Below are 25,687 nucleotides of genomic sequence, written 5' to 3'. Positions count from 1 at the left end.
TTATAGCTGGGTGCTGCTCCCGTGTGTGGAGGGACCACAGGGTGTTTATATGTCCACGTTCATGACGGACACGTGGGTTCCCACCTTTGCTGCTGCGGACAGGGGTGTGCAGGTTTTCCTGTGGAGGTCTGTTTTCACTTCTCTGGGGTGGACACCCAGGAGTGGGATGATAGCCTTTTTTTTAAGAATTATAAAGCCAGATTTCTTGGTTTGTTAAGTGGTACAGTTCTGGGCAGTTAGGTTAATAAGGTCTGAGTTGTCTCAGGCAGACTTTGGCCTTGAAGCACAATGAGATTAGTCGGCTAACAAAGATAGTGGTCAGGGCGTAAGGACAGCCCTGCTGCCCGGGAGACAGGCGAGGTGGTGCAGGAGAACTGCGCCCTCGCCGCGTGTGCTCTGTCCAGCACGGGCGCCTCGGGGCGCCCCCTGCTGGCCCTGCATGGGCATGGCGTGGTCTCGGCCTCTCCCCGCCGTCCCCTTGTGGGAGCCTGGCCCCAACGCCACCGCCCTGCCGCGGCCTCCCAACTCAGGGCCTCTGCTCATTCCATCTCTTCTTTGGGGGGCAGGTGGGGGCGGGGTGCAGAGGCGAGCGAGACCCCTGAGTGATGGGCTGTCCCTCTTTTCTCCTTTCAGCTGGAGAGAGGAGATTTCCTCTCGGAGGAGTGGAGAGAGCGGATCGCCAACACGAGGTACGGCCGGGCCAGAGTGAGGCTGCGAGGGCCGCGGGGGCCTGCCGGGCAGGGCAGGATGGCGCGGGGCGGCGCAGATCCCCCTCCCCGGGTTGCTCCCCCTCCCCGGGGGTCACCCCAGCAGGCAGGGGCCGGAGAGCGCGGGGAGGGCCTGGGCTCAGTGCAGGTTCCTGCCGTTGGGCCTCCCCGGGATGGATGGTAGCGCCGTGGCAAGCAGTCTCCAGGCCGACACCGCCGCGTATCCTGAGCTTGCGGGCAGCTCTGCCTCCGTGGTTCCTTCCCTTGTCCTGCCCAGACCTGGGGCCGGGGAGCGGGCTGGACCCCGCGCTTGCGCACCTGGCGGCAGCAGTGGCAGTGCCTGTGGAGCGCGAGGCGCTCGTGTGGCTCAGTGGGGGTGGCCGGGCCTTGGTGACCGCGGGGCGGGCGTGTCACTCTCTCAGCTCTCTGGAGGGGGGCGGGTCGCACCTTTTCCCTTCGACCTCGTGGTCTGGCCTCCCCGCTTCCTTCTGCATGTGCTCGCTGCACGGCTCCCCGAGGCCCCACCACTGGGTTCCGTGCAGGCAGGTAGGAAACAGGCATCCCTCGTTCACAAAGGCCTGTCCTTGTCTCGCTCTCCCGTGAGAATGTCTCACCTGATTTGGGCACGCCGTCCCCCTTTTCTTGAGGGGACTGTGCTGACCCCATGGGTGTCCCCATCAGATGGGGTCGGGGGGCTCTGGAGCAGCTGCCGTGGGGGCCTCTCCCGTGGGGGGCGCCCAGCAGCTGTGGCCCGGCGAGGAAGAGCTCGCCCAGAGCACCGCGAGGCCCCGAGGCTGGGCTCTGCCGGGGCCCCCAGACGGTGCCCCCCAGACGGCGAGTGCCCTAGGCGCTCTGCTTCCTTTTGGGGGTGTCCCTGCCCTGACCAGCTCCTCTGCGCTCAGGGGTCTTCATCCTGGCTTCCGCGGGCCTCAGGGAGCTTCCTTGTTTCCTCTCGGGTGATTCTAGTTCAGGCAGCCCAGGGTCTGTCCTGGCTTACCCCCTCTCCCCGCCTTGGCCACCTTGAGGCCCTGGTGTGCAGCCTTCCCAGGCTCCATCCCAGAGCAGGGACCTCTCCAGGCCGGCCCCACGCCCTGTCGGAGCCTCCCCAGCTCGCCGCTCTCATCAGGGCTCTGCCTGTCGGCCCCAACCTGAACCGCACCGCATCTGGGTTTCTTTCCAAGCGGTCGGCAGCGAGAGAGCTTGGCTTACGCCTTCAGTGCTTCTCCTGCTGCCCGTGTCCGTCCTCGCCCCAGTCAGATCCTCCGTTACTGTCCTAGTACCGAGATTCCAGACAAGTGGCGTGGAACAGCAGACAGGTCGCTGCTCTCCGTCACATTCAGATGGGGAGGGGATCCCTGGTGGGGGTCCTACATGGGGGCAGGAGCCGGCGGGCAGAGGAGGGGACAGGTTGGGGGCCTGTGCGGGCAGCAGCCTCCTACTGCCCGGTGGGCGTCTTCAGGCAGCGCTTCCTCGGGCCGTCGGGTGCCAGAGAACGCTTGAGAAATGGGAGAGGATGGGCCAGGCCCTGCCTCGGAAGAACTTGGCGCTGGGCCCTCGGGTGGTGGTGCAGCTTGACGGGTCTGTGCTGCTTTCCTGCCTGGGTGTCCTCGCACCTCTCTGCCCAGCTGGTGCTTGAGCTGCCCGCTTTCCAACCCCGGGGCGCCTGAGGGGCAGGCAGGGCAGCCCGTTGCCCTGGGCCCGTGTCCGTGCGCGCCTTGCCAAGGGAGCTAGCGGTCTGCTTGTCGCGGTGTCCATGCTCACGGCACCCAGGGTGGCAGTCACAGCCCGTGGGCCCCGGCACCCGTCCCCAGGCCGGGCGGAGGTGGTGCGGGCAGAGCCGGCGGCAGAGGCGGTGGGCGTGGTAGGCGCCGCGGCGCTGTACGTGTGTGCAGGTAGAACCTCTTTTCACTCAACTGGAATATTATTTTGCAGTGTTATATTTGTGAATAACTTTGCCTTTGGTCCTGAGGTGGATCACCAGCTGAAGGAGCGGTTCGCAAACATGAAGGAAGGTAACGAGCTCCCCTCCCTGCCCTGTGCGTCCGCGCCTGCACCTGCTCGGGGCTGGGTGGCTGTGGCCCTGGTCACGGGTGGCGGGGTCCTGACTGGCATCGTCGGGTTCGGCCCTGGTGGAGAGGCCTCAGGCAGGGGGTCCCATCCATCGTGGTTCTCACTGTCACCTAGGTTGTGGGCGGGTGCCTCGCAGCTCAGCGCGTGTGGTGGAATAGACCTGACGCCTACCCCGCTCAGGCCCCAGCTTGCAGCCGGCCCAAAGGACTGGGGCGGGGCCAGATTAGCAAGGGAGCTGCAGGTTGTCTGGTTAGTTCAGATTTCGGGAGACAGGGAGTGACTTCTTAGTTCAAGGACATCCTGCCTTCTCCTAAGGGATTCTTCACTGTGTATGGGAAACTGAAACTTGATTGGGTGTCCCCACGTGATCTAGAACCCTAACCTGGGGGCGCTGAGGGCACGGGGGTTCCCCTGGCCGGCCCCTGCGACCTTTGCCGGCCGGGCCTTTCCTGTACTTGGACCCGGGCTGCCTGGCCAGAGCCGCCCCCGCTGCTTCCCCTTCCCCCTCACCCTCCGTCCCCAGGCCAGTCGAGACCCCGGAAGCGGGAGGGGACCTCACCTTTCTTGTGTCCGAGTCTTGGAAGTGCTGCCAGAACTGCTCGGCACAGCTCTGGAAGGAGAGGTCACGGGGTGAAGCTGAAAGCTGAGTCTGTTCTCAAGTCAGGATCCGTTTAGCATGTAGGAGGGGCATGTTCTCCCCGTGCTTATGAAAGCGTTTAGACTCACGGGTTACCTTGGTGCTTTTGTGGAGTGAGTGCTGTTGGCATCTGGCCAGAACCTTGTATGGGGGAGGTCTCGACAGGCCGTGAAGAGACTGGGAGGGAAGTGCCAAGGCCGAGCGCTTGGACGATGGGAGCTCCTGGGAGCTCCTGGCGTCTGAGCGGACTCTCCCCTCCTCAGGAACGCAGCCGGGGGTTGTTCGGTCTTCTTGTGTCCCGAGCTCCTCCCTCTGGCGTGGTGGTCCCCGAGTGAGATCCCTCCAGGCCACTGAAGGTGCAGGGAGGGAGCTGCGTCGAGGCCCGCCCAGGCCCAGCAGCACCCGGGAGGTGTCCCTTAGCTGTGCCTGGGGCGTCCTCATGCACGTGGAGCATCAGACCGATGCGGACACCTGGGCGGAGCCCTCTACACAGCTGGGAGCTGACCAGCTTCATTTGAGCCTAGTGTGTGTGCTCGTGCCCGCCCCTGGGTCCCACGGTGAGCTGGGCTCAGGCTCAGAGTGGGAGAGCAGGTCCGGTGTGTTCCAGGAAGAGGGGACGGAGGAGCGGCTGCTTCTCCAGGCCGTCCTCCTCAGTCCGTCTCCCTCAGAAAGCTGGGCGTTTTCTGTCCCAGCACCATCGATGGTCCTGACAAGCAGGGCAGCAGCTTGGGGACCCGGGGAGGGCCCGCGTTTCCCCTTGTCCTGTGCCCTCGCGCCTGCTTCTCACCTGCTGCTTTGTTTCTTCCCCGTGGGGAGGCCAGTAGCTTCCCATGTGTGGTGAACACTCGGGGTGACGGCGGCTCTGTCTGTGCCCTGTGATGCGCTCTGCTCCAGGAGCTTGGGGGTCATCCCACCGCTGGTGGAGTCGCGGGCTTCTTTCCCTGGACGCCCAGGCGCACACGGCCGGGCTCTGGTCCTCGGCCGGGGGCTGTCGCCATCCGTGTGAGAGCTCCAGCCTCAGGTGCCCATCCTTCTCGGGGTCCTCCTGGCAGGACGGGACCGGTCTCCCGGGCCCCCCGTGGGCTATGACCTCAGCGTGAGGTCGGATATGCCGCCCCGCGTGCCCACGGTGCTGCTGGGCTCTGCCCGCTCCCCTTCCTGGGGCCTGGCCAGGGATGCGGCCCTGACAGGGTGTCCCCATGCTTCTCCAGTCGTGACATGAGATGGCAGGAGTCACCTGTCCTGCAGGGAGGTCTCCAGAAAGCGTCTTCGTCCTCGGGCTCAGGAGGGCGGCTTCTGCTGCCGCCGCTGCTGCTGCGATTCCCACGTCAGGTCTTTGCAGACGCGCCGCGCTCTGTCCTGCTCCCTGTCCCCGCAGCTGCGGGGAGGCCCCCATGCCGTCCTGACCTCCTCTGTGGCCGGGAGAGAGGAACGGGGTGTGTCCCCCAAGTTTTGTTATGAAACGTTTCAAGCAAACAGGAGAGGGGAAAGGATCACCCAGCATAGGCACAGAGAGTTCCCAGCTGCCCTCAGCACTGCCGGCTGCGTGTGTGTTTGCGTGTGTGCGTGTGCGGGGGAGCGCAGGGTCGCCCCCGATGGTTTTGTGGGAGCGAGCGCCGTGCCCGGGCCCTTCTCCTGAGCCCTCGGCGCCCGTCCCCGCGCCCCACCTGGGAGAGGCGTGGATTCCTGCTCCGCCGGCTGCCCCGGGCGCCTCTTGGGCTGTGCGGTCCCAACTCTCTAGCCTTAAGGCCTCGGGCCGTGGCCCCTCCATCTTTTTGGACGCGGCCCGTTGGGCATCTGGCCTCGTTGTCTGGTGGGATGTCGCCCGTTCTGCACTCGTCCCTCTTGGTCATCTTGACCTCGCCCTCCGCACCCCGTGTCCCAGCTGAGCGCCCGGGTATTGCACGCAGCCGGCTCGGGGCCCCTGGTGACATGCCCACAGAAATCCCCTCAGGGCACCTGTTGTCCTGGAAGCCTTGCAGGGGGCACATTCCTAATTCGAGCGTCCTCCCTTCAACACTCCTCAGGTGCGCCCGGGGGACCTCCTCAGCCTCTGGCTGCCGTGACTTTGCTGGCACAACCAGCCGACTGCCTAAACTCGCCCCTGGCCAGCCCGGGACCTGGCGTCGCCGCCTCCTCGGGGTGGGGGGCGCCCAGAGGCCAGGCTGGGGCTCGGGGAGCCGTGAGCGCATGCGCTAGCAGAGGGCTCATCCTGATTGCTTCAGTTTACTCGTCACGCGTTTTCTTTGACTTTTATATTTGGCTCTGCATTTCCTACGCTGGAACGTTCCGGTGTATTACGTTTCCTGACAGTGTTTCGTACAGGATGGGGGAAGCGTCTGTCACCTGAGGGTGACGTCGTCAATCACGGTGGCCTCTCTGCAGGAGGCTGCGAGTCCTTGGGGTTCTTTTCCCTACAGTGACTGCACACATGCCGGGAGTTAATTGGAAAAACCGTTTTCTGTGCAGCTGTTCCCGACCTGACCCTTTCGCGTTCTGTCTGTGTGGGGTCAGGGCCCGGTTCTGCCTTAGGTTCTGTCTGTTCCTGTGGATCAGGACCCGGTTCTCCCTCAGGTTCTGTTTGTGTTGGGTTAGGGCCTGGTTCTCCCTCAGGCTCTGTCTGTGTGGAGTCTGGGCCCGGTTCTCTCTGAGGTCCTGTTTCCCTGGAGCCGGGCCTCGTCCTGCCTCGGGTTCTGTCTATGCGTGTGGATCAGGACCCGGTTCTCCCTCAGGTTCTGTTGGTTCTGTGTTAGGGCCTGGTCCAGCCTTAGGTTCTGTCTGTGTGTCCGGACCCGGTTCTCCCTCAGGTTCTGTCTGTCTCTGGGGTCAGGGCTGGTTCTGGCCCGGATCTGGTGTGGGTGTGGCGCATCTAGACAGCGCAGAAGCTGTAGAGGGGGTGCCCAGCGGGCCCCACGGCGAGACCCAGGGGACTGTGAGGCCCTGAGCGCGTTTTGCAGGAAAGCAAATCGTGAGACGGGGTCGGAGCTCTCAGGCGCCGCTTTGCTTTTAGCTGTGAGATTAGCTCAGGACTCCCAGTCCCTCGGCTTTTCTGTGTTCAGAGGGCTGGTTTCTCTGGATGCTTTTGCGTCCTGGTGCTCTAACCTTCATCAGGCTCTTGCTCGTATCGCGCGCTGGTGTCCCCACGGCCGGCACTGATCCCCCTCTGTGTTTCAGGTGGCAGAATTGTGTCCTCGAAGCCCTTTGCACCTCTGAACTTCAGAATAAACAGTAGAAACTTGAGTGGTAAGAGCTCTCGTGTTGCCGAGTTCTTAACACGTGCAATTATGAGCACCTGCCGTGGGTTAAGACGGGGTCGCCCGCCAGCAGTGGTGACGGGGGCGGGGGCGTCCCGGGCGCTGTGGGATGTGGAGCGGCGGCCGCACTTACTCCATGCGGGAGGCCCCCAGTTGTGACAACCCCAGACGTCCCCAGACGTGGCCCTGGGCAGGACCGTGGTGCCGGGACCCGAGGGAGCAGTGACAAGGACAAGCAGCAGTGTGTGTGGGGCCGCGGGGAGGTGGGACCCTCAGGCGCTGCGCATCCTCGCGGCTGCTTGCTTGCCACATCGGCCCCCGCGGGCCTTTGGAGCCCGCCCTGTGGACTCGTCGCCCTTGTCCTTGGCCAGGCGCCTGGGTGCGGGGAGGGCCATGGGCACCTCCCCAGCCGGCGGTTGGGACGCGCCTGGGACCTGAGCCCCGCCATACCCCTCCCCCTGGTGCCCTGGCGACCCCTGACCCCTGCGCCCCGTTGTGCGCAGACATCGGCACCATCATGCGCGTCGTGGAGCTGTCGCCGCTAAAAGGCTCGGTGTCGTGGACGGGGAAGCCGGTGTCTTACTACCTGCACACCATCGACCGCACCATAGTGAGTGGCACCCCTTCCTCCCCGACCCGCCTCCAGCTGACGTGGGCGGGCAGAGGTCCTGCTCCCAACCCGGGGTCCCGAGCGCTCACCGCGCCCATCACTGCCTGATGTCGGTGGGTCTGGGCTGTGGCTCTTGTCCTGACAGGGTTTTCCATCGCTAATGAGACGTTTTCTTTTCCTTTTCCATTTTTAGCTTGAAAACTATTTTTCTAGTCTGAAAAATCCAAAACTCAGGGTAAGTTTGTGTATTTGTCCTTGATCTCTAAGCTGACCAGGGCCCGAGGCATCCCGAGTGGCTGGGCGTGGGCCTGGGTGCCGGGGCCCCCTGGCTGTGGCGGCCGCGTCTTGAGCAGCTTCACCCTGGCCACGTTTCTTGAGAGATTTTTGGGGGAGATAGGTTGGAGTTACAACCTTTCAAAATGTCCTGCAGCCTTGTGGTCATCACTTTGTCTCTGAACCTTGTGGGACGTCTGTCCCAGAGTCTTTCTCTTTGGAGGCTCAGACAAGCACGTGAGCCTTGAAGGAGCCCCCCGCCCGGGCCCTTCCTGCCACACTAGGGCCTCCGGGTCAGGGCATGGTGACGGCCACCCCCACCTGGAGACAGAGGATGGCCTTGAGGGTGGCCCTGTCCTCCCTCCTGTTGCCGTGGGTGTCCCGCAGCCGTCGCCTGTGGACAGCGCGCCCCTCAGTGGGGAAGTGGCTGTGGGGACCTTGGGACCACCCGCCGTGGGGGGGGCCAGGCCAGGCCGTCCGGGGGGCCACTGGGTTCCCAGCAGAGACGGGATGTGGGGTGTGTGCACCTCGCTTTCCCCCGGGGCCAGGGCTGCAGGGCCCCTGCAGGCAGGAGGGTCTCCGCGGTGCCCGCGGTTCAGAGGACGAGCCCCCCGCTTGCTCCCCAGGAGGAACAAGAGGCAGCTCGGCGCCGGCAGCAGCGGGAGAACAAGAGCAACACGACCACCCCCACCAAGGTGCCCGAGAGCAAGGCGGCCATGCCCGCCGACACCCCCATGGTGAGCGCCACGCCCCCGGCCAGATGGGCCGGCCCCGGTCTCAGGGGAGGGAGCCAGGCTGCCCTCGGGAGCCCACGTCGCCGGCTGGTCCCTCACACGGTCTTCCGCTAGGACTCTGGTGCTGAGGAAGAGAAAGCCGGGGCGACCGCTGTCAAGAAGCCGTCTCCCTCCAAGGCCCGGAAGAAGAAGCTGAACAAGAAGGGCCGGAAGATGGCTGGCCGGAAGCGCGGACGTCCCAAGAAGATGAGCACCGCCAACCCCGAGCGCAAGCCCAAGAAGACCCAGAGCGCACTGGACCTGCTGCACGCCCAGACCGTGTCGCGGGCGGCGTCACCCTCGCCGCAGGGTGAGTGCCTCCTCGCCCCCGCCCCGCTGTGCTCTGGGGTCCCGGGGAGCCTCACCGCTCTCCCTTTTCCTGCCGGCTCGGGCAGAAGCCACTGCGGCAGCGTCTGCGCTGAGTACTCGGTTGGGGGGGGGGGGTGCTCCAGCTCCAAAGCCTCCCGAGGGCTCCGCGGGGTCCCGTGCAGAAGCCCCGCTCAGGCAGGGCGAAGTGCCGCGGTTCGGGGTCTGGTGGCGGCTTGGCTGGGCAGCTGGGGCGTCGCGCAGGGCCTGGCGTCTAGGGAGCGTGACCTGCTGTCTCCCCGCAGGCGCCCCCTACCAGCTACCTCCCAGCACGCAGCGGCGCCCCCCTGAGCAGCTGCTGCTGGCGCCCGCCCCGCCCGCCCTGCACAGGCTGCTAGGTGAGCTGCCCCGGGAGGGAGGCCGGGCGGGCGGGGCGGAGCGCGAGGAGCGGCTTGTCTGCAGACCCCCTGGGAAACCCACACTGCGTGGCCAAGCGCACCACTCCCAGGGCTCAGGCTCAGCCCTGCCAGGGCGCCCCTGGGCTTTGGGGTCAGCGGGGCCCGTGCGGCGGTCTGAGGCTGCGGTCCTGCCCCAGGGGAAGCGAGGCCACGTCTGGGGGCATCGTCACGACTGGCGGGGGGGGGGGACTCCCGGCGTCGAGAAGGTGGAGGCCAGGGATGCTGTTCCACCACCCACGGTGCCCAGGGTGCCCTGCAGAGGAGGACCCAGCCCCGTGTCTGCGGTGTCAGGGAGACCTGTCCGGGATGAGCCCGGTGCCCCGAGGGAGCAGGGCTCTGTCCTGCCAAGTCGAGCTCGTGCTCACGTGGCTGGGCTGCCTTGAGATGCCTTGTCCCCTTCAGAAAGTGGATGAAGGAAACTCCTGTACAGTTTTCTCAATTCAACATCGGTAGCATATGTTTACCGAGAAGACCGGCAGACTGGCTGACCGCAACCCACGTGTCCTTGGGGAGAACGAGAAAGCGGGCTGGGGACGGCAGGGGCTGCCAGGGTCCCCACGTGGGGCGGGACATGCTGAGGCAGTGTGGGACACGGGCCCCGGCACGACAACGGCACCGTGTGACCCCAGCACCACTCGGGCCCATTCCCGAACCCCACCCGCCCCCGCCTCGAGCCTCAGCGGGAGGGTTTCTGAGTTAAAACCTTGTCTTGGCTCCCCTCGTAGAATCCTTCAAGATTCAGTACCTACAGTTCCTGGCATACACAAAGACCCCTCAGTACAAGGCCAACCTGCAGCAGCTGCTGGACCAGGAGAAGGTGAGCCGCACCTGGTGCTGCCAGGCCCAGCTCCCCTCACCTGCGGGGCCTGATGGCCCCCGGGCCACGGCTGGCCGGGCCCTGCTGCCCCGTTTGAGGCGTCCTCATCTGGGGACAGTGTGCCCTGCAGCCTCGGTGGCGGAGCTGGGGTTGGGGGCTGTGTGGTGCGGCCGCCCTCGGGCCCGGTGCGGGCACCCCGGCTTTCCTGAGGGCGGGAAGCGTCAGGCTCTGTGGCTCCTGGTAACGTGGTGCCACGTTTCGGGGTGAGGCCCCGACGGGGGTCTGGCCAACCTCCTCACGGGTGCGTGTCCGCCGCCGTGTCCGCCAGGCGGGCTGCGAGTCAGGCGGGGCGCCCATCCCGGGGGCCTCGCGCTCACGGCCCTGCCCCGCAGGAGAAGAACGCCCGGTTGGTGGGCGCCGTGCAGCAGCTGTTCGGCCACTGCCAAGCTCAGAAGGAGGAGATCAAGAGGCTTTTCCAGCAGAAACTGGATGAGGTAGACGCCCTGCCCTGGACACCCTGAGGCCAGGCAGACGGCCCTGGTGCGGGATGGGGGGCAGGCGGGGCCCAGGGCCCAGCCCGGACGTCTGGCCAAGATCCAGAAGGACTGGTGCCCTCCTGGTGCTCTTCACGTTGAAAGTGTCCCTGATGAAGCGGCCTGGAGGTGGTCAGAGGGAGGCTTCCTGCCTCGTGATGCCCCCGGCCCCCCGTGAGAGCCCCCCCTTTGCCGTCGTTTGTCCTCAGCTGGGAGTGAAGGCGCTGACCTACAACGACCTGATCCAAGCGCAGAAGGAGATCTCGGCTCACAACCAGCAGCTGAGGGAGCAGACGGAGCAGCTGGAAAAGGGCAACCGGGAGCTGAGGAGCCAGAGCCTGCGGCTGGTGCGCGGGGCGGGGCGCGGCGGGGCGGGGCGGGGTGCGCGGGGCGGGGCGCGGCGGGGCGGGGCGGGGCGCGGCGGGGCGGGGCGCGCGGGGCGGGGCGGGGCGCGCGGGGCGGGGCGGGGCGGGGCGCGGCTGGGGCGGGGCGGGGCGGGGCGGGCAGCCTGCTCCAGGCCGGGCAGGGTCCCGGGGCAGAGAGGTGACCGAGGGCGGGCCCTGAGGCTGCGGCAGTGGGGCGCCCAGGGCCCTCCGACGCCTCACGGCCGCCCACCCGTCCCCACAGCTCCAGGCACGGTGCGAGGAGCTGAAGCTGGACTGGCCCACGCTGTCCCTGGAGGGCCTGCTGAAGGAGAAGCAGGCCCTGAAGAGCCAGATCTCGGAGAAGCAGAGGCACTGCCTGGAGCTGCAGGTAGGAGGCCTGTCGGAGGCGGCGGGGCTCAGGCTTCAGCTGGGGCACCAGGACCAGCGTCCTAGGCCCAGTCCCCGCCGCACCGCCCGGGCTGGCGAGCGCCTTGTTTCTGAGGCTGCCGCTGGCGGCCCTCACTTGCACCGTGAGAACAGCTCGTGCTGACGAGGTGAGCAGAGGACGGTGCGGGAAGGAAGGACGGACAGATCAGCGCGCGGGTGCGGGCTTCCCGGAAGCCCGTCTGCAGGCCGAGGCCTCCCGCCGTGTTTGCTTCTCCCCAGTGAGGTTTCGTGATTTACGTGAAGCTTTCGCCGTTGCCCGGCCCTGGGGGCTCTTTCAGGGATGGGTTACTGCAGAATGGCAATGCAGTGAATTCCTCTGCACCGGAGGCTGCTCTGGAGGCTACGTCCCTAAAGACACACGTCCCCCAAGTAGCCGTCGGAGCAGCTGTAGGTCCCAGGATACGGTGTCGAGCTGCCTTCTGTGGTGGCCCGGCCCTGCTGCCAGCCTGTGTGCAAGAGGAGTCTCAGGAGGCTGCGTGCGGGGTCCTGACGCTCCTGTGTAACCGAGAGGCGGCCCGAAGCTGTGGGCCCTTGATTCATTGTAGGGAGAGCCAGACAAACGATGCCTCGGGCCCCAGCCCCCGGGGCCCCCGCGCGCCCGCGCTGACGCTCGTCTGCCCATCACACTAGCTGGCCCACGTCCCTCTAGCCGGCCCACGTCCCTCTCGCTCTCGCAGGACCGGCCCTGCCAGTGAGGTGCTGGGCGTGGGGCCTCTCAGGCCTGATGCCTCCTCTTGTCCCCCAGATCAGCATCGTGGAGCTGGAGAAGAGCCAGCGGCAGCAGGAGCTCCTGCAGCTCAAGTCCTGCGTGCCGCCCGACGACGCCCTGTCCCTGCACCTGCGCGGGAAGGGTGGCCTGGGCCGAGAGCAGGAGGCTGAGCCCGGCCGGCCACACCTGGAGCTGGACTGCGCCAGGTTCTCCCTGCCCCACTTGAGCAACATGAGCCCAGAGCTGTCCATGAACGGCCACGCGGCCGGCTACGAGCTCTGCGGCGCGCTGAGCCGGCCCTCGCCCAAGCAGAACACCCCCCAGTACCTGGCCTCCCCCCTGGACCAGGAGGTCGTGCCCTGCACCCCGAACCACAGTGGCCGGCCGAGGCTCGAGAAGTTGTCCGGCCTGGCCCTGCCCGACTACACCAGGCTCTCCCCTGCCAAGCTGGTGCTGCGGCGCCACCTGAGCCAGGACCACACAGCCAACAGCAGGGCGACCGCCAGCGAGCTGCACCCACGGTGAGCTCGTGGTGGGGGGCCTTCTGACCGGGGGATCGTCAGCTTGGAAGAGAATCTCGGGGGTTGTTAGGCCCAGGCGGCCAGCTCTGAACGCAAAACCGCGGCTCTGAGGGCTCCCCAGAAAATGACCGAGGACACGTCTCGTTTCCAGAGCTGAGCATGCCAAGGAGAATGGCCTCCCGTACCAGAGCCCCGGCATCGCCAATGGCATCAAACTGAGCCCGCAGGACCCTCGGCCCTCGTCCCCTGCGGCCTTGCAGATGACGGGAGAGAAGGGCAGTGAGAAGGTGAGGCCACAGCTCTTGAGAAAGCGCCCGCCCGCGCGCAGAGTGGTGTAGGGCTGAGAGGGCGGGTGGGAGGCTGCCTGGCCGCGCCCTAGCCCTGGGGTGAGGCTGGAAGGGTGGGGTTGTCTCTGGGGAAAGGAGAGGGCGGGTTGAGCAGCAGGGGAAGGGAAAAGCCTGCTGCGCTCCCGTGATGGGGTGCGTGCTGGGGTGATGGGCTGGGGCCCTGGCAGGTCGGGAGGATCGCTTTGGGGTGGGGGTGACTTGTCACTGGTTGGAGGGCTGCTGTGTCCCTCGGGGCGGTGCTCAAGGCCCAGTGTCCTGGTCAGCGGGAGCAGGCCGGCCCGGTGGTGTGTCTGCAGGGTTGGAAGGAGCGCACCTACGCCAGCAGTGGGGAGGCCATCACCAGCCTGCCCGTCAGCATCCCGCTCAGCACCGTGCAGCCCAGCAAGCTGCCAGTCAGCATCCCTCTGGCCAGCGTGGTGCTGCCCAGCCGCGCCGAGAAGGTGGTGAGTGAGGCCCTCGGCCTGGAAGCCTGGCGTCCCCAGGCACCGTGTGTGGGCGCCGAGAGAGCCGCTGCTCTTGTTCTTTCCCCTCGAGGCCTAGAGCCGCCTTGTTCAATTGCACGTGGTTACGTTTTGAGCTTACCGTGGTGCCCGAGAAAAACGATGTCTGATGTCCACATTCAATTCCAGTAACATTTTGCCACTTTTATGTTAGATCCTTTTAGTAAAAGGTGACGTGTGCAAACGGAGAGGGACTAAAACTTCCAGATTCTGTAGAAATTTCTCCTTCTAGTTCACATGTGCATTCAGTCTCACACGCATGGACTTGGAAATGACACTCTCCTGTGGAGTGGGCTGTTCGTGTTTATGGAGACGTCACTCACACACAACTCACCCACCTAAGGTGTTCGGTGCAGTGGGTTTTAGTACATTCACCAGTCTTGCAGCCATCTCTAGTTCCAGAACATTCCATCCCCCCAAAAGGAAGCCCATCCCCACCAGCAGTCACCCACATCCCCTCCCCAGCCCCTGACAACCAGGAGCCCACTGTCTCTGTGGATCTGCCTGTTCTGGACGTTTCCCATCAATGGAATCACACGCTGTGTGTCCTGTGTCTGGCTTCTCTCACTGAGCATCGTGTTCTCAGGGTCTGTCCACGTTGTAGCGAGTGTCAGGGCTTCTCTCCTTTCCATGGCTGAGAGATGTTCCACCATATAGATGGACCGCATTGTGTTCGTCCGTCACCTGTTGGTGGTCATCTGGGGTGTTTCCACGTTGGGGCTGCTGTGGACGTGCACGTGCGGGTTTTGTGTGGGTGCTTGCTGTTGCCTGGCTCCACGTAGGAGTGGAGTTGCTGGGTCAGATCGTAACGGCTGCCCTCACTGCTCTCCCTGCCCGTTTATCCCTGGCCCAGTGCTTGCCCATTAGCCAGGGCCATCCCTTAGAACCGAGGTCAGACATCTGTGCCTCACCTTGTGAGAACCTTCCCGGGGCTGCCCACCGGGCTCACACCCTGAGCAGCCACTTGCCCTTCCGTGCTCGCGGCCTCGGGCCCTTGGCACGTCCTGCGGCGTGTGGCCGGCTCAGCTGACAATCTGCACTTTCTCTCCGCAGAGAAGCACCCCCAGCCCCGTGCCGCAGGCCCGAGAGCCCTCGTCCACGCTGGAGAAGCAGATGGGTGCTGGCGCCCACGGCTCCGGGGGCAGCGCTGCTGGGAGCAGAAGCCTCGCCCTGGCCCCCGCGGGTAAGGGCTCCGTCCCGTGCGAGGACCCAGAGGTGCCGGGTGGGCTCAGCACGTCAGCTGCACAGCGCGGCCTGGGGCTCGGGGGCTCCGAGCTGGGCTGTCCCGCTCTGCTCATCTCAGCTGGCTGTGCTCGGCCTGGGCCCATGCCGGTCCTCTGGGCGGTGGCATCCTCGTCCAACTGCGTTCCAGCTGGTTCTGCTCCTCCTCAGAGAGCTCCGAGTGAGGCTTCCGGGCGGGGCCCTGCGACCTAGAGGGTGCCTGTCGCCACTGCCCAGCCATGGAGCCCGTCGGGGGCGGCGGGCGTGTGTGGTCAGGTTGCTTGCCTTGTGTCCGCACGGCCTGATCCACGCCTGTTCTTCTGGGGGTAAAGAGCACAGGGAGGAGGCTGCTGTTGGGATGGGCGTCCCGCCTCGGGCGCCGCTGCTCTCGCGTGGGGCGGGCATCACCGCTGGAGGTGCCCGGGGTCCACCGGCTTGTGCGTGAGCTCCAGGGCCCAACCGTCCCAGGCCCAGAAGTGGGAAGAGCACACAAGTGACGGCCCGGGGGCCCCCACTTGTCCTCACCCGAACCTGGTTCCGTGGTGTCGTCTCAAGGTGCTGGGCACTGAGCACGCGGAGAGCTGAGCTTCCTCGCGCTCCGCCGGGTTCGGCTAGGTGGGCATCCTTTCCCGGATGAGCTCCCCTGAGAAAGCGTGTCCTTCCCACAGGCTTCGCCTACGCCGGCTCGGTGGCCATCAGCGGGGCCCTGGCAGGCAGCCCGGCACCACTCGTCTCTGGAGCCGAGCCCCCCGCCCTGGATGAGTCCTCCAGCTCCGGAAGCCTCTTCGCCACTGTGGGGTCCCGCAGCTCCACCCCTCAGCACCCCTCCCTGCTGGCGCAGCCCCGCAACTGCGGCTCGGCCTCGCCCGCCCCCCAGCTCTGCGCCAGTCCCCGGCTCGGCGCCCAGGGCCCGCTCCCCGACGCCAGCAAAGGAGACCTGCCCTCTGAGGCCGGCTTCTCGGATCCCGAGAGTGAAGCCAAGAGAAGGATCGTCTTCACCATCTCGGCCAGCTCCAGCAGCGCCAAGCAGTCGCCTTCCAGCAAGCACAGCCCTCTGTCCTCGGGCGCCCGCGGTGACGGCGGCCAGAGCCACGGGCAGGACAGCCGCAAGAGGGGCAGGAGGAAGCGGGCCGCGGCAGGGACCCCCGGCCTCAGCTCGGGCGTGTCCCCCAAGCGCCGGGCCCTGCCGTCCGTCGCCGGCCTCTTCACCCAGTCTTCAGGGTCCCCCCTGAACCTCAACTCCATGGTGAGGCTGGGAGTGGCGTCGGGGGCGGTAGGTCCAGGGCGCTCCAGGGGCCTGCTGACGGGCTTGTGTGTCTGACCCCTCAGGTCAGCAACATCAACCAGCCCTTGGAAATCACGGCCATCTCATCCCCTGAGAGCTCCCTGAAGAGCTCGCCTGTCCCTTACCAGGACAACGACCAGCCGCCCGTGCTCAAGAAGGAGAAGCCCCTGAGCCAGACCAACGGGGCCCACTATTCCCCGCTGACCTCGGATGAGGAGCAGGGCTCTGAGGACGAGCCTGGCAGTGCCAGGCGAGTGGGGCCGACGGGGCAGGTCCCTGTGGCCGGGACGCGGGGCAGGCAGCTTCCCACCTGCCGCTGGGCGGTGGGCGCAGGGTCCCGACCCCACTTGGGGCGCGTCCTGGAGCAGACAGGCCCCTTCCCGGATTGTTCACTTTTAACTGTGTAAGAAACAGCCCGTGAAGGGCCCAGGGCATCTGAGAGCATCTCGCCACGTGCGTGTGGGGCGGGGCTGACCCCTGAGTCTGCAGCTCCCGGGGCAGCGGTGCGTGGCGGGTGTTTCTTGGTGGCAGAGAGAAGGGGAGGGCGGCCGCCACGGCAGAGAGCCAAGAGGCAGGGGTGCCGGCTCCCATCGGCGCCTGGTGTCCACTCAGCTGACGGTGAAGAGTGCTTGCTTTCTGGGTTTTTTTTTTTATAACAGCTTTATTAGGTATAATTCACATACCACACCGCCCGCTGGAAACGTGTGACCCAGTGGTTTTTGACGTATTCGTGGGGTTGTGCAGCCATCACCACTGTCGGTTTTAGAACATTTTCATCGCCACAGAAAGAACCCCTGTACCCTTAAACACTGACTCCCGAGCCCCTCCCCCAGCCCCGGCCCCCACCATCTACTTCCTGTCTCTGTGGCTGTGACTCCTCTAGGGACCCTGTGAGTGGGATCAGGCAGCGTGTGTCCTTCTGTGTCTGGTTTATTTCACTGAGCGTCGTGTTCTCAGGTTCATCCGTGGTGTAGCAGGTGTCAGAACCGCCTTCTTTTTTAAGACTAGTGTTCTTCTGTGTGTATATATCACGTTCTGTTTACCCACCGCGTGTCCGTGGGTGCTTGGGTTGCTTCATTTTCAGCTGTTGTGAATCATGCTGCTATGAACGTTCCTATACTACATGTGTTTTTACTTGAAAATGTGTTTTCAGTGTACCCAGTACTTAGGCGTGGAATTGCTGGATCTCGTGTGGCGAGTCTGGGTTTAACGTTTTGAGGAACCACCAGACTTTTCCACGGCAGCTGCCCCATCTCACACTGCTGCCAACCATGCACGAGAGTGCCAGTTTCTCCACATCCTCACCAGCACTTGTTATTTTCTGGGTTTGTTTTTAGTACGGTAGCTATTTCTGTGAGGGTGTGGTGGTGTCACCGTGGTTTTGACCTCATCTCCCTCGTGGCCGACGCCGCTCAGCATCATCTGTTCCTCAGAGAGATGGTCTGTTCAGGTCCCGGGCCCACGCTTGAGTCGGGTTGTCTTGTGCTGCTGTTGTTATGTCGTGAGAGGTCTTTAGATGTCTACGTAGGGGATCCCTTGTCAGGTACGGGATCTGCAGCTGTGTTCTCCCGTCCTGTGGGTGGTGTGTTCGCGCCATTGCTGGTGTCCTTTGAGGCATAGGAGTGTTCAGTGTTGACGAGGCCCCGTGTGTCGTGTATCTGTGTTTTCTTTATTATTTTTTTAATTAATTTATTTATTTTTGGCTGCGTTGGGTCTCTGTTACTGCGTGCGGGCTTTCTCTAGTTGCGGCGAGCAGGGGCTACTCTTCATTGAGGTGCACGGGCTTCTCATTGTGGTGGCTTCTCTTGTTGCGGAGCAGGGTTTCTAGGCACGCGGGCTTCAGTAGTTGTGGCATGCAGGCTCAGTAGTTGTGGCACACGGGCTTAGTTGCTTCGCAGCCTGTGGGATCTTCCCGGACCAGGCTCGAACCTGTGACCCCTGCATTGGCAGGTGGATTCTTATCTACTGCGCCACCAGGGAAGTCCCTTTCTTTAATTTTATTTAATGCTTAATTTATTTATTTTGGTCACTCGGGTCTTAGTTGTGTCATGTTTAGTTGCGGCATGTGGGATCTTCAGCTGCGGCATGCAGACTCTTAGTTGCGGCATGCGTGTGGGATCGAGTTACCCCACCAGGGATCGAACCCGGGCCCCCTGCACTGGGGGCGCGGAGTCTTACCCACTGGACCGCCGGGGACGTCCCTGTGTTTTCTTTAGTTGCCTGTGTTTTCAGTGTCTTGCTGAGTTACTCTTCCATGTATGAAAAGTACGTTGTGCAAGTTCTGGATTCTTTGGCGAGTTCTGTGTCTTTGGAGGTCGTAGTTCTTCAGGACGGTCCACAAAAATCCTGACACGTGAAACACACACTGCTGTGTACTTCGGTGCAGCTATGGGTACAGCTTGCTGGGGAGTTAACGTGTTAGGTGCTGCGCATCCGCCTCTGTGGACGACGCGGTCTCCTAGAGCTTGAGAACACGTTAAGCACGGAGACAGTTCTGTTTGGGACTCGCGGCTGTCTCTGCGTGTTGGGAAACGGCATCCCTGCTCCTCCGCCGGGGCCCGGCTCTCAGCTGTGTCCCCCACCACGGCCGTCATCGTGCCGGCACAGGCGCCACCGCACAGGCATGGGGGCGCCGGGGGGCCCTGACGGCGGGTCATGCATTGCCGGCTTACCGACCCCGCTGGGCAATTTGGTGTAAACGTATAGCGCTCTGGTGTGCCCGTGGACTGCCATCATTCATCATCTCTTTTTTTTTCCTGATAGAATTGAAAGAAAAATTGCAACAATCTCCTTAGAAAGCAAATCTCCTCCGAAAACCTTGGAAAATGGTGAGTTCAGTGCTCCTGATGCCTGAGTCCTTGGTGCCCGGCCTCTGAGGAGCCACATGGGGCTTCCAGAGTGGTCCCTGGGCGGTGTGGGTGCTGCCCGGCCTCCTGGCCCCTTTCCCTGCGGACGTGGCAGGCGCTCTGGATGCTGCCTGGGTAGATCGGGCACGTGTGGTGCTCTGTGCTGACACGCCGGCCCTCCCGCACGAGCAGCCCTGCTCCCTGAGCTTCTCCCACGGCCCCACCCTCACCAGGTCAGCCCCGTCCTCCGCCAAGGGGGCTCGTCTTGGGGGCGGGGGTCATTCCGAGCCGGTGGGGGTCTGGTCCCCGCAGCTTCCGCTCTGCCCCCCCCGGCCCAGGCCTCACAGCTGCTGCCTCTCCTGGCAGGTGGCGGCCTGGCGGGAAGGAAGGTGCCGGCCAGTGAGCCGGTCAACAGCAGCAAGTGGAAGTCCACCTTCTCGCCCATCTCCGACCTCGGCCTGGCCAAGGCAGCCGACAGCCCGCTGCAGGCCGCCTCCGCTCTGAGCCACAGCTCCCTGTTCGCTTTCCGGCCCGGCCTGGAGGAACCTGGCGCGGCTGACGCCAAGCTGGCCGCCCACCCCAGGAAGAGCTTCCCAGGCGCGCTGCCGGGAGCGGGCGGGCTGAGCCCCAGCAGCCATCCCGCCAGCGGCTTCGCCCTGGGCGGGGGCCTGGCAGCCGACCTCAGTTTACACAGCTTCAGCGATGGTGCTTCTCTCTCCCACAAGGCCCCCGAGGCGGCCGGCCTGGGCGCCCCCCTGAGCTTTCCCGGCCCGCGGGGCAAGGAGGGTGGCGCCGCAGAGCCCGGCCCCTTCGTGAACAAGAGGCAGCTGGACGGACTGGCCCCAAAGGGCGAGGTTGGCCCGCCTGTGTGCGGGCCCGCGGACAAGGCCTCAGCGACGCACGGCAAGGCGGGCAAGGGCCGTGACCGCGAGCCCGACGTCAAGAACGGCCACAACCTCTTCATGGCCGCCGCCGCCGCCGCCGCCGCCGCCGCCGCGCCCCCCGGGGGCCTCCTCAGCGGCCCGGGCCTTGCCCCGGCGGCGTCCTCGGCAGGGGGCACGGCCCCGTCCGCCCAGACCCACCGCCCCTTCCTGGGCGCCTTCGCCCCCGGCCCGCAGTTCGCGCTGGGCCCCATGTCCCTGCAGGCCAACCTGGGCCCGTCCGTGCTGCAGTCCCTGTTCAGCTCCGTGCCCGCCGCTGGCCTGGTGCACGTCTCAACCGCTGCCACCAGACTGACCAACTCGCACGCCATGGGCAGCTTCTCCTCCGGGGTGGCCGGCGGTGCAGTCGGAGGTAGGCAGCGCCCTCCGGCCGCGCGGGACGGGCCGCGGGCCGCACGCTGTCACCGGCGCCCTCCAGGACCGCTGGGTTTAACCACCGCTGTTTGCAGGTTCCCTTCCAGGGCCCCCTGAGGGGGGAGAGGCTGTGCCCGCGTATCCCCTTGGGTCTACTTTGCACCCGTCACCTCGTTCCTTTTCGCGAAACGCAGACGTGACTGTCGTGTGGGCAGAGCGCTCAGGCGTGAGTCGGCCTGTGCCAGGCTCTCTGGTCTGACGGCGTCCCTCTCGCTCTCGGGAGCTGGCGCCAGACGGGGCTCTCTCCTTCCTCCCCGCGGAGGTCACCTGTCAGGCCTGACGCGGCCCGGACTCCGGGCAGCCTTGGGGCCGGTGCTGGGGAAGAGCCAAGGGCCGCGGCACCCGCCACACACACCGTGGCGCGTGCGGGGTGGAGAGGAGCGCAGGGAGCCACAGCCGGCCCCTTACTGGGCACGGGCGCCGGGGCTGGGCTGGGGAGGGGAGGGGAGCCGTCCTGCAGGTAATCCTAGCGCCTGCGCTCCCGCTGCCTGCGCTTCACCCTCACCTGTGCCGCTCGCACGCGGAGCTGGAGCTGCAGCCGCCGTCGGCTTCCCCTTCTCCGCGCGCCTTCCTTGGCTTGGCTGGCGATGCCCGCCTGTTGAAGCTGGGTTTTTCTCTCCTGTTTGCAGGTGCCTTTAACCACGCGGTGCCTCCCGCCTCCGCTCATCCGTTTGGAGCCAGTTTCGGCAGTGGGGCTGCATGTCGCAGCGCCACGCTGAGCCTAACCCCGCTGCAGGCGGTGGCCAGCACCCCGGCCTCTTCCTTTCAGGCCCCGTCCCCTGCGGAGCCGAGGCCGCCCCCGCCCCCTCCGCACCTGGGCCGGCCCCCTCTGGGGCAGCCCGCCCTCCACGCCCCCCCCCCTCCTAACGCCGCCTTGCCTCCGCCCCCCGCGCTGCTCCCGGCTAACTCTGAGCCCGTGCTCCTGCAGAACCTCGCGTCCCTCCCAGCTAACCAAGCTTTCTTACCTGCCTCCTCTGCTGCCTCTGTGCCGCCTGCTAACGCCTCTCTGTCCATCAAGCTCGCCTCACTTCCGCACAAGGTGTCCCGCCCCTCCTTCACGGTGCACCACCCGCCCCTGCCCGGGCTGGCCCTGGCCCAGGCCGCGCCCGTGATCCCGCAGGCCAGCTCCACGGGGCCGCCCGCCGTGTGGGTTTCCCTTGGCATGCCACCTCCGTATGCCGCGCGCCTTGCGGGGGTTAAGCCGCGATAAAGACCTTGCTTAGCTAGCAGTTCGTATTCTGTAAGGTAAGGCTAGAGCTCGACCAGGCGGCCCATACGAGAACCTGAACTGACCTTCCTTTGCAGAGAGCAGGCAGGCCCGCGGGGCTCCATGGAGGGGCCCGGGGGCCAAGGCTGCTCTCCTGCGGCCGGGAGTTGCGAAGGCAAAGAGCCAGGGAGGCAAGGGAACCCGGGCGGCGAGAGCAGAGCGAGGGAGGGTGTGGCTGGCCCCCCCCCCCACTTCCGCCGCTGCTGGTGGGCCCTCCCACCAGGTCACCGAGGGAGGGGGCCAGGAGGAGTCAGTCAGGGCTGGCGTCCTGGCCGGGTGGAGCCCAGCTCGAGCTTGCCGCCGCCCTAGGCTTGGCATCTGCAGCAGCCGGGGACCTGGGCAGCCCTGGCATGGGGTCATGGGGGCAGCTCAGGATCCCAGCTTGGCCTTGTGTGTGCTCGTGGGCCCCTCAGCCCGTTTCCATAAACGCGCCTTATGTAGGGTTTGGGGGGAGCTCAACGCGTTTAAGGCCCCAGGTACACGGCAGGCCTTCAGGACGTGGGGGTCACATCTGTTGGGCTCCTTCGCTAGAGGGCCTGCCTGCAGGGGCCGATGGGCAGCAGGGTGAGTGTGGCGCCAGTCCCACAGGCAGGAATGCCGGGCGGGTGGTGGGGCTCTGTAGTTGTGGCCGAGGCCCGGCTCCTCCGGCCCCCGAGGCGCACGGCCTGGCCTGTGCCTTTCAGACCGTCCGTGTGGGGTCAGCGGAGACAAGCGTAGGAAGGGCCCGCTTTCGGGAGCTGGACGGGGCAGGTGCCTGCGAGGCCTCCAGGGAGGGTCCTGGGCTCCGGTGCAGCTGGCCCGGCCACTGCTGGTGCCGCGTCCACATCCCCCTGGGGCCAGGACTGGAGCAGGGGGTCTGCCTGCCGTCCTTGGCTGTCTGTCGTGTTTTTAAGTGGAAACAGATGGGAGGCCGCTGGAGTCGGACGGGCTCCTGGTCAGGGTGCAGGTCAGCAGACAGCCCTACCCGAGGCCTGGGGATGGGCTGTGCCTCGGTTGTTGGAAAAGCCCAGAAGGTAGGGCGGCTCAGCCTGCAGTGGCCTCGTGCCGTCAGAGGAGCTTGGAGAGGGCAGACGTGGATGTGCACTGGGAGGTCTGGGGCCAGGCCCACGGTGGACGCTGCCTGCCTGCCATCCTGGCCACGCCGGCCTCACTCCTGGCATGTGCAGGCTTGTCCTGGAGCGCTGCCCGGTGTGGGGACCGGGGGGGTCTCCTGGGGAGGAGGGGAAGCCAGGACCCAGCCAGCGCCCCACACGCACTGGAAGGGCCCGGGGACAGGACCTCCTGCCTCTGAAGGGGCCCAGGGGCGTGGCTCAGGGTGCTGCCACCACCACGTCTGCTGTCTGTCGTCTGTCCATCCGTCTGTAGGCGGCTCTGGCGCCCTGGCCTGGGGGTGCGACGGGCTCGTCTGGACACGAAGCTAACGCTATGCTGCCTTTCCTCCCGCGCCGTGTCCGCAGGTAACTAGGATTTCTACCTCAACCGCGAGACTATGCAAGGATGGGGCGGGCTGGCGGCGCGGGCCCCCCCGCAGGACGGCGAGGACGGACGGAGGCCAGAGGACAGGCTCTACTGTGAATCAGCGCCGCGCAGAGCTGCGGAGACGGCGCGCTGGGGCCTGGCTCCAGCCTGTACTGTCGATAGTTTTAGATAAAGTATTTATCGTTTTTTAAAAAGTATAAACAATTTTGACTTATTTTATTCCACCGAAGTCGTGAAGGCAACCTATCGAGAGATGTAGATACTATATATATGAGAGAATATATGTAAAGACATCGCCGAAGGACCGGCCCACCGCGGAGACGCCGCCAGCTGGCCCGGTGCTATCTCGTCGCCAGGCTCGCGCCTCCACGTGCTCTTGGTGCTGACTCTCGAGGTTGACCACGCCAACGCCAGGCCCTAGCGCCTGGCGTGTTCATTCCCGCCGCTCTTCCCATACCAAAGGCGGCGTCTCCGGTGGAGGCCCGCCCCGCCATCACTGTGAACGGCCTCGGCTCAGCCCTCGGGATGGCGCCTTTGGCATCGGAACGGCGGTCCTGCGCGGCAAGGCTGCGGTGGCGGAGCCTCGAGGAGGGGACCCGTTCTCAGTGGTGCTTGTGAGGAGGGTCTGGTACCCGACTCTGCTGCCTGCCTGGCTGGCTCGCTCGTGTGACAGGTGCATTTGTACGTCTCCGCTCGCCCTGGGCTCCCGCCGCAGCCCCCCGCTGCAGGGTCGGCTCCTGTGGTGGCCGGGGCCGCAGGCGGGTTAGTCGTGGGTGCCTGCTGTGTCTACAGGGGAGTCACGCTGACAGGTGACAGTATTTTATAGAGAGGTGATGAAAATTTATAAATTTCATAGACGGACTTCATTTATTTTTAGACTGTATGACGAATACACAGTAAACTAAAGAGAAAAGGAAGAAAGGAAAGTGGGAGGAAACCCTCCCATCTGTTCTAGTGCACAGCGGCGCTGGCCCAGGGCCACCCACTGGGGTGACACCCGCCCCATCTGAGCAGCCACGGTGGTGCTTGGGAAGGGATGCGCTGGGGGTGGCCGGGCAGGAGGGCTGCTCCCTGAGGCTCCGAGATGGCCGGTAGGGCTCTTGGTCCCTCGAGCACAGCACCTCTGTGACCGGTCCTGGGCCCCTGGGTGGAGCAATGTTGTCTGTGTGCCTCCCGAGAAGCTCTCGGTCCCCCGAAAGGGCCGACATCGGCCAAAGGTGCTGACAGCGGGCCTGGACCCAAGGTTGGGTGCCCCAGCGAGGGCTGAGCGTGGGCAGTCGGAGCACCATCCTCAGGTGCTTGCCCCCCAGGTGGCACCCATCAAGGAGCGCGGGAGGGGGGCCTCTGTGTGGCGGCCTAATGTGAGCCTTCCCCGGCCTGGCCGACTCCACACACCCTCCAGAGGTGGACGCCACGGGCCCTCTGCCTGCCCGCGAGCAGGGTCAGCGTGGTGGCCGAGGCCCGGCTCCGCTTCCTGACCCCCGGGACGCAGGCCATGAGGGTCACAGCGGGCCAGTGCGCTACCTGCAGCCACCTCTACACCGTGCGGGCCAGCAATCAGGCTAGAGACGGAGCCTTCCTCCTGTGACCGCCCACCCTGCCCCCTTCCCCCCAGGTCGGTGCTCTCGGTGCACGATGGTGCTGTCCTGACCCCCGACCCCCGGCCTCTCCAAGAGGCTCCCCTCCCCGTGTCAGGAACACAGGGCTCCCGAGAAAGCTGCGGCGCTGCCAGCGGAGCCCCCACCTGAACAAAGGACACTGTACAAAACACTGCGTCACTTCGGGAGGACGACCGCGCCGCGTCTGTCCTCTGCACGCACACGCAGGCACCAGGGGACGGACGACCCGCGTGGGGTCTGCCCCACAGCGGGGCCCAGCTCGGCCTCTCCACACCCACCCTCCGGTCCCAGCCTGAGCGCCGCCGCTGCCGCCAGCCACAGGAGTAGGGCGCCGACTGGCGTGCGTGGAGAGCGGCCCCGCGGGAGCCCCACCGCTGCTGCCGACGCGGGCGCTCCAGGTCTGACGGCTGCCGTCGCTTTGCTCAGGAAAACCTAACAACTAGGACAGCCTCCGGTCAGGGGATGCGTCCTCTGTTCACCTATGAATTGTGACCTATTTAAGAACCCCCCCCCACCCTTATTTATCCTGCCAGCCAGCCCGTCTACAGTTAGGACTGTTTGTTCTCATTTACACATCCATCCACGCTGCCTCTCGCATCCCTGCCTTGGTTTGTAACGCAGACGGGCTTTGCTTTCTTGTTCTGGTAGCCTGTGTTTCAGTTGGGGCGCTGGCTCCACCCCCTCTTCCCAAGGGAACCCCACTGCACTGCGTTTCCATCTCTAGACGCTGTAATAAAATACCTGTTTTCACTTGAACCTGGTCTGGTGGCAGTGTTTCTTCCTGACCGTGACACGGCAAGGTCCTGGAGCGCAAAGAGAGTCCCGGGTCGTGATCACCATCCCCAATTGGGGAGGACGGTCACTCGCAGAAGCCCCACCTGCTCCGGAAGGCAGGCCCTGTGACCACAGCAGACAATGAGCCCCACCTCAGGGAGGCCCAGCCCCTCCTCGAGGGCCGACACCTGACTAGGTCAGGCCCACCCAGGGTGGGCCTCCTTCTTGACTAACTGAAACCAACTGCTTGGGTATTTTTCACAACACCAACAAAACCCTTCCCGAAGTCCCGCCTGCACTCAGAGGGAGGCCTGTGAGCCCCAGAGGCCCTGTGGGCTGGGCCCCAGCCTCCCTACCTTTCCTGGCTCTGGGTTCTAGGCCTCCTCTCCTCTGTTCCTACTGAACACTTAAACCTTGAACCTGGGCAGGGCCTCACTTCCCTCAGGACCCCGCAGTGACTCTGCGGGACCGGCAGCCTGCGGAGGACAGAGGTCCCTCTCTGCATTCACTGCAC

The 25,687-nt window shown here is 65.2% G+C and overlaps 1 protein-coding gene across 1 annotated transcript in view; it reads left to right on the top strand.

Annotated features, from left to right (window-relative positions):
- DOT1L (DOT1 like histone lysine methyltransferase) overlaps nt 1-25,155 on the top strand; it is a 58,289-nt gene extending 33,134 nt beyond the window's left edge. Inside the window, exons 8-29 of the mRNA XM_036848517.1 lie at nt 634-689; nt 2,640-2,719; nt 6,589-6,657; nt 7,172-7,278; nt 7,472-7,513; nt 8,178-8,288; nt 8,400-8,634; nt 8,936-9,028; nt 9,814-9,905; nt 10,298-10,399; nt 10,648-10,785; nt 11,066-11,191; nt 11,996-12,480; nt 12,632-12,767; nt 13,124-13,270; nt 14,381-14,510; nt 15,217-15,794; nt 15,878-16,083; nt 18,597-18,661; nt 19,046-19,972; nt 20,664-21,279; nt 22,759-25,155. Of these exons, the coding sequence (XP_036704412.1) occupies nt 634-689; nt 2,640-2,719; nt 6,589-6,657; nt 7,172-7,278; nt 7,472-7,513; nt 8,178-8,288; nt 8,400-8,634; nt 8,936-9,028; nt 9,814-9,905; nt 10,298-10,399; nt 10,648-10,785; nt 11,066-11,191; nt 11,996-12,480; nt 12,632-12,767; nt 13,124-13,270; nt 14,381-14,510; nt 15,217-15,794; nt 15,878-16,083; nt 18,597-18,661; nt 19,046-19,972; nt 20,664-21,244 (4,506 nt within the window). The 3' untranslated portion in view covers nt 21,245-21,279; nt 22,759-25,155. The remainder of the gene's footprint in view (nt 1-633; nt 690-2,639; nt 2,720-6,588; nt 6,658-7,171; nt 7,279-7,471; nt 7,514-8,177; nt 8,289-8,399; nt 8,635-8,935; nt 9,029-9,813; nt 9,906-10,297; nt 10,400-10,647; nt 10,786-11,065; nt 11,192-11,995; nt 12,481-12,631; nt 12,768-13,123; nt 13,271-14,380; nt 14,511-15,216; nt 15,795-15,877; nt 16,084-18,596; nt 18,662-19,045; nt 19,973-20,663; nt 21,280-22,758) is intronic.
- The last annotated feature ends 532 nt before the right edge of the window (nt 25,156-25,687 follow it).

The sequence above is a fragment of the Balaenoptera musculus genome, chromosome 3 (genome assembly GCF_009873245.2).
Source record: "Balaenoptera musculus isolate JJ_BM4_2016_0621 chromosome 3, mBalMus1.pri.v3, whole genome shotgun sequence".
Classification (NCBI taxonomy): Eukaryota; Metazoa; Chordata; class Mammalia; order Artiodactyla; family Balaenopteridae; genus Balaenoptera; species Balaenoptera musculus.
Note: the sequence above shows the minus strand (reverse complement) of the source record. Positions and strands in the feature narration are given on the sequence as shown.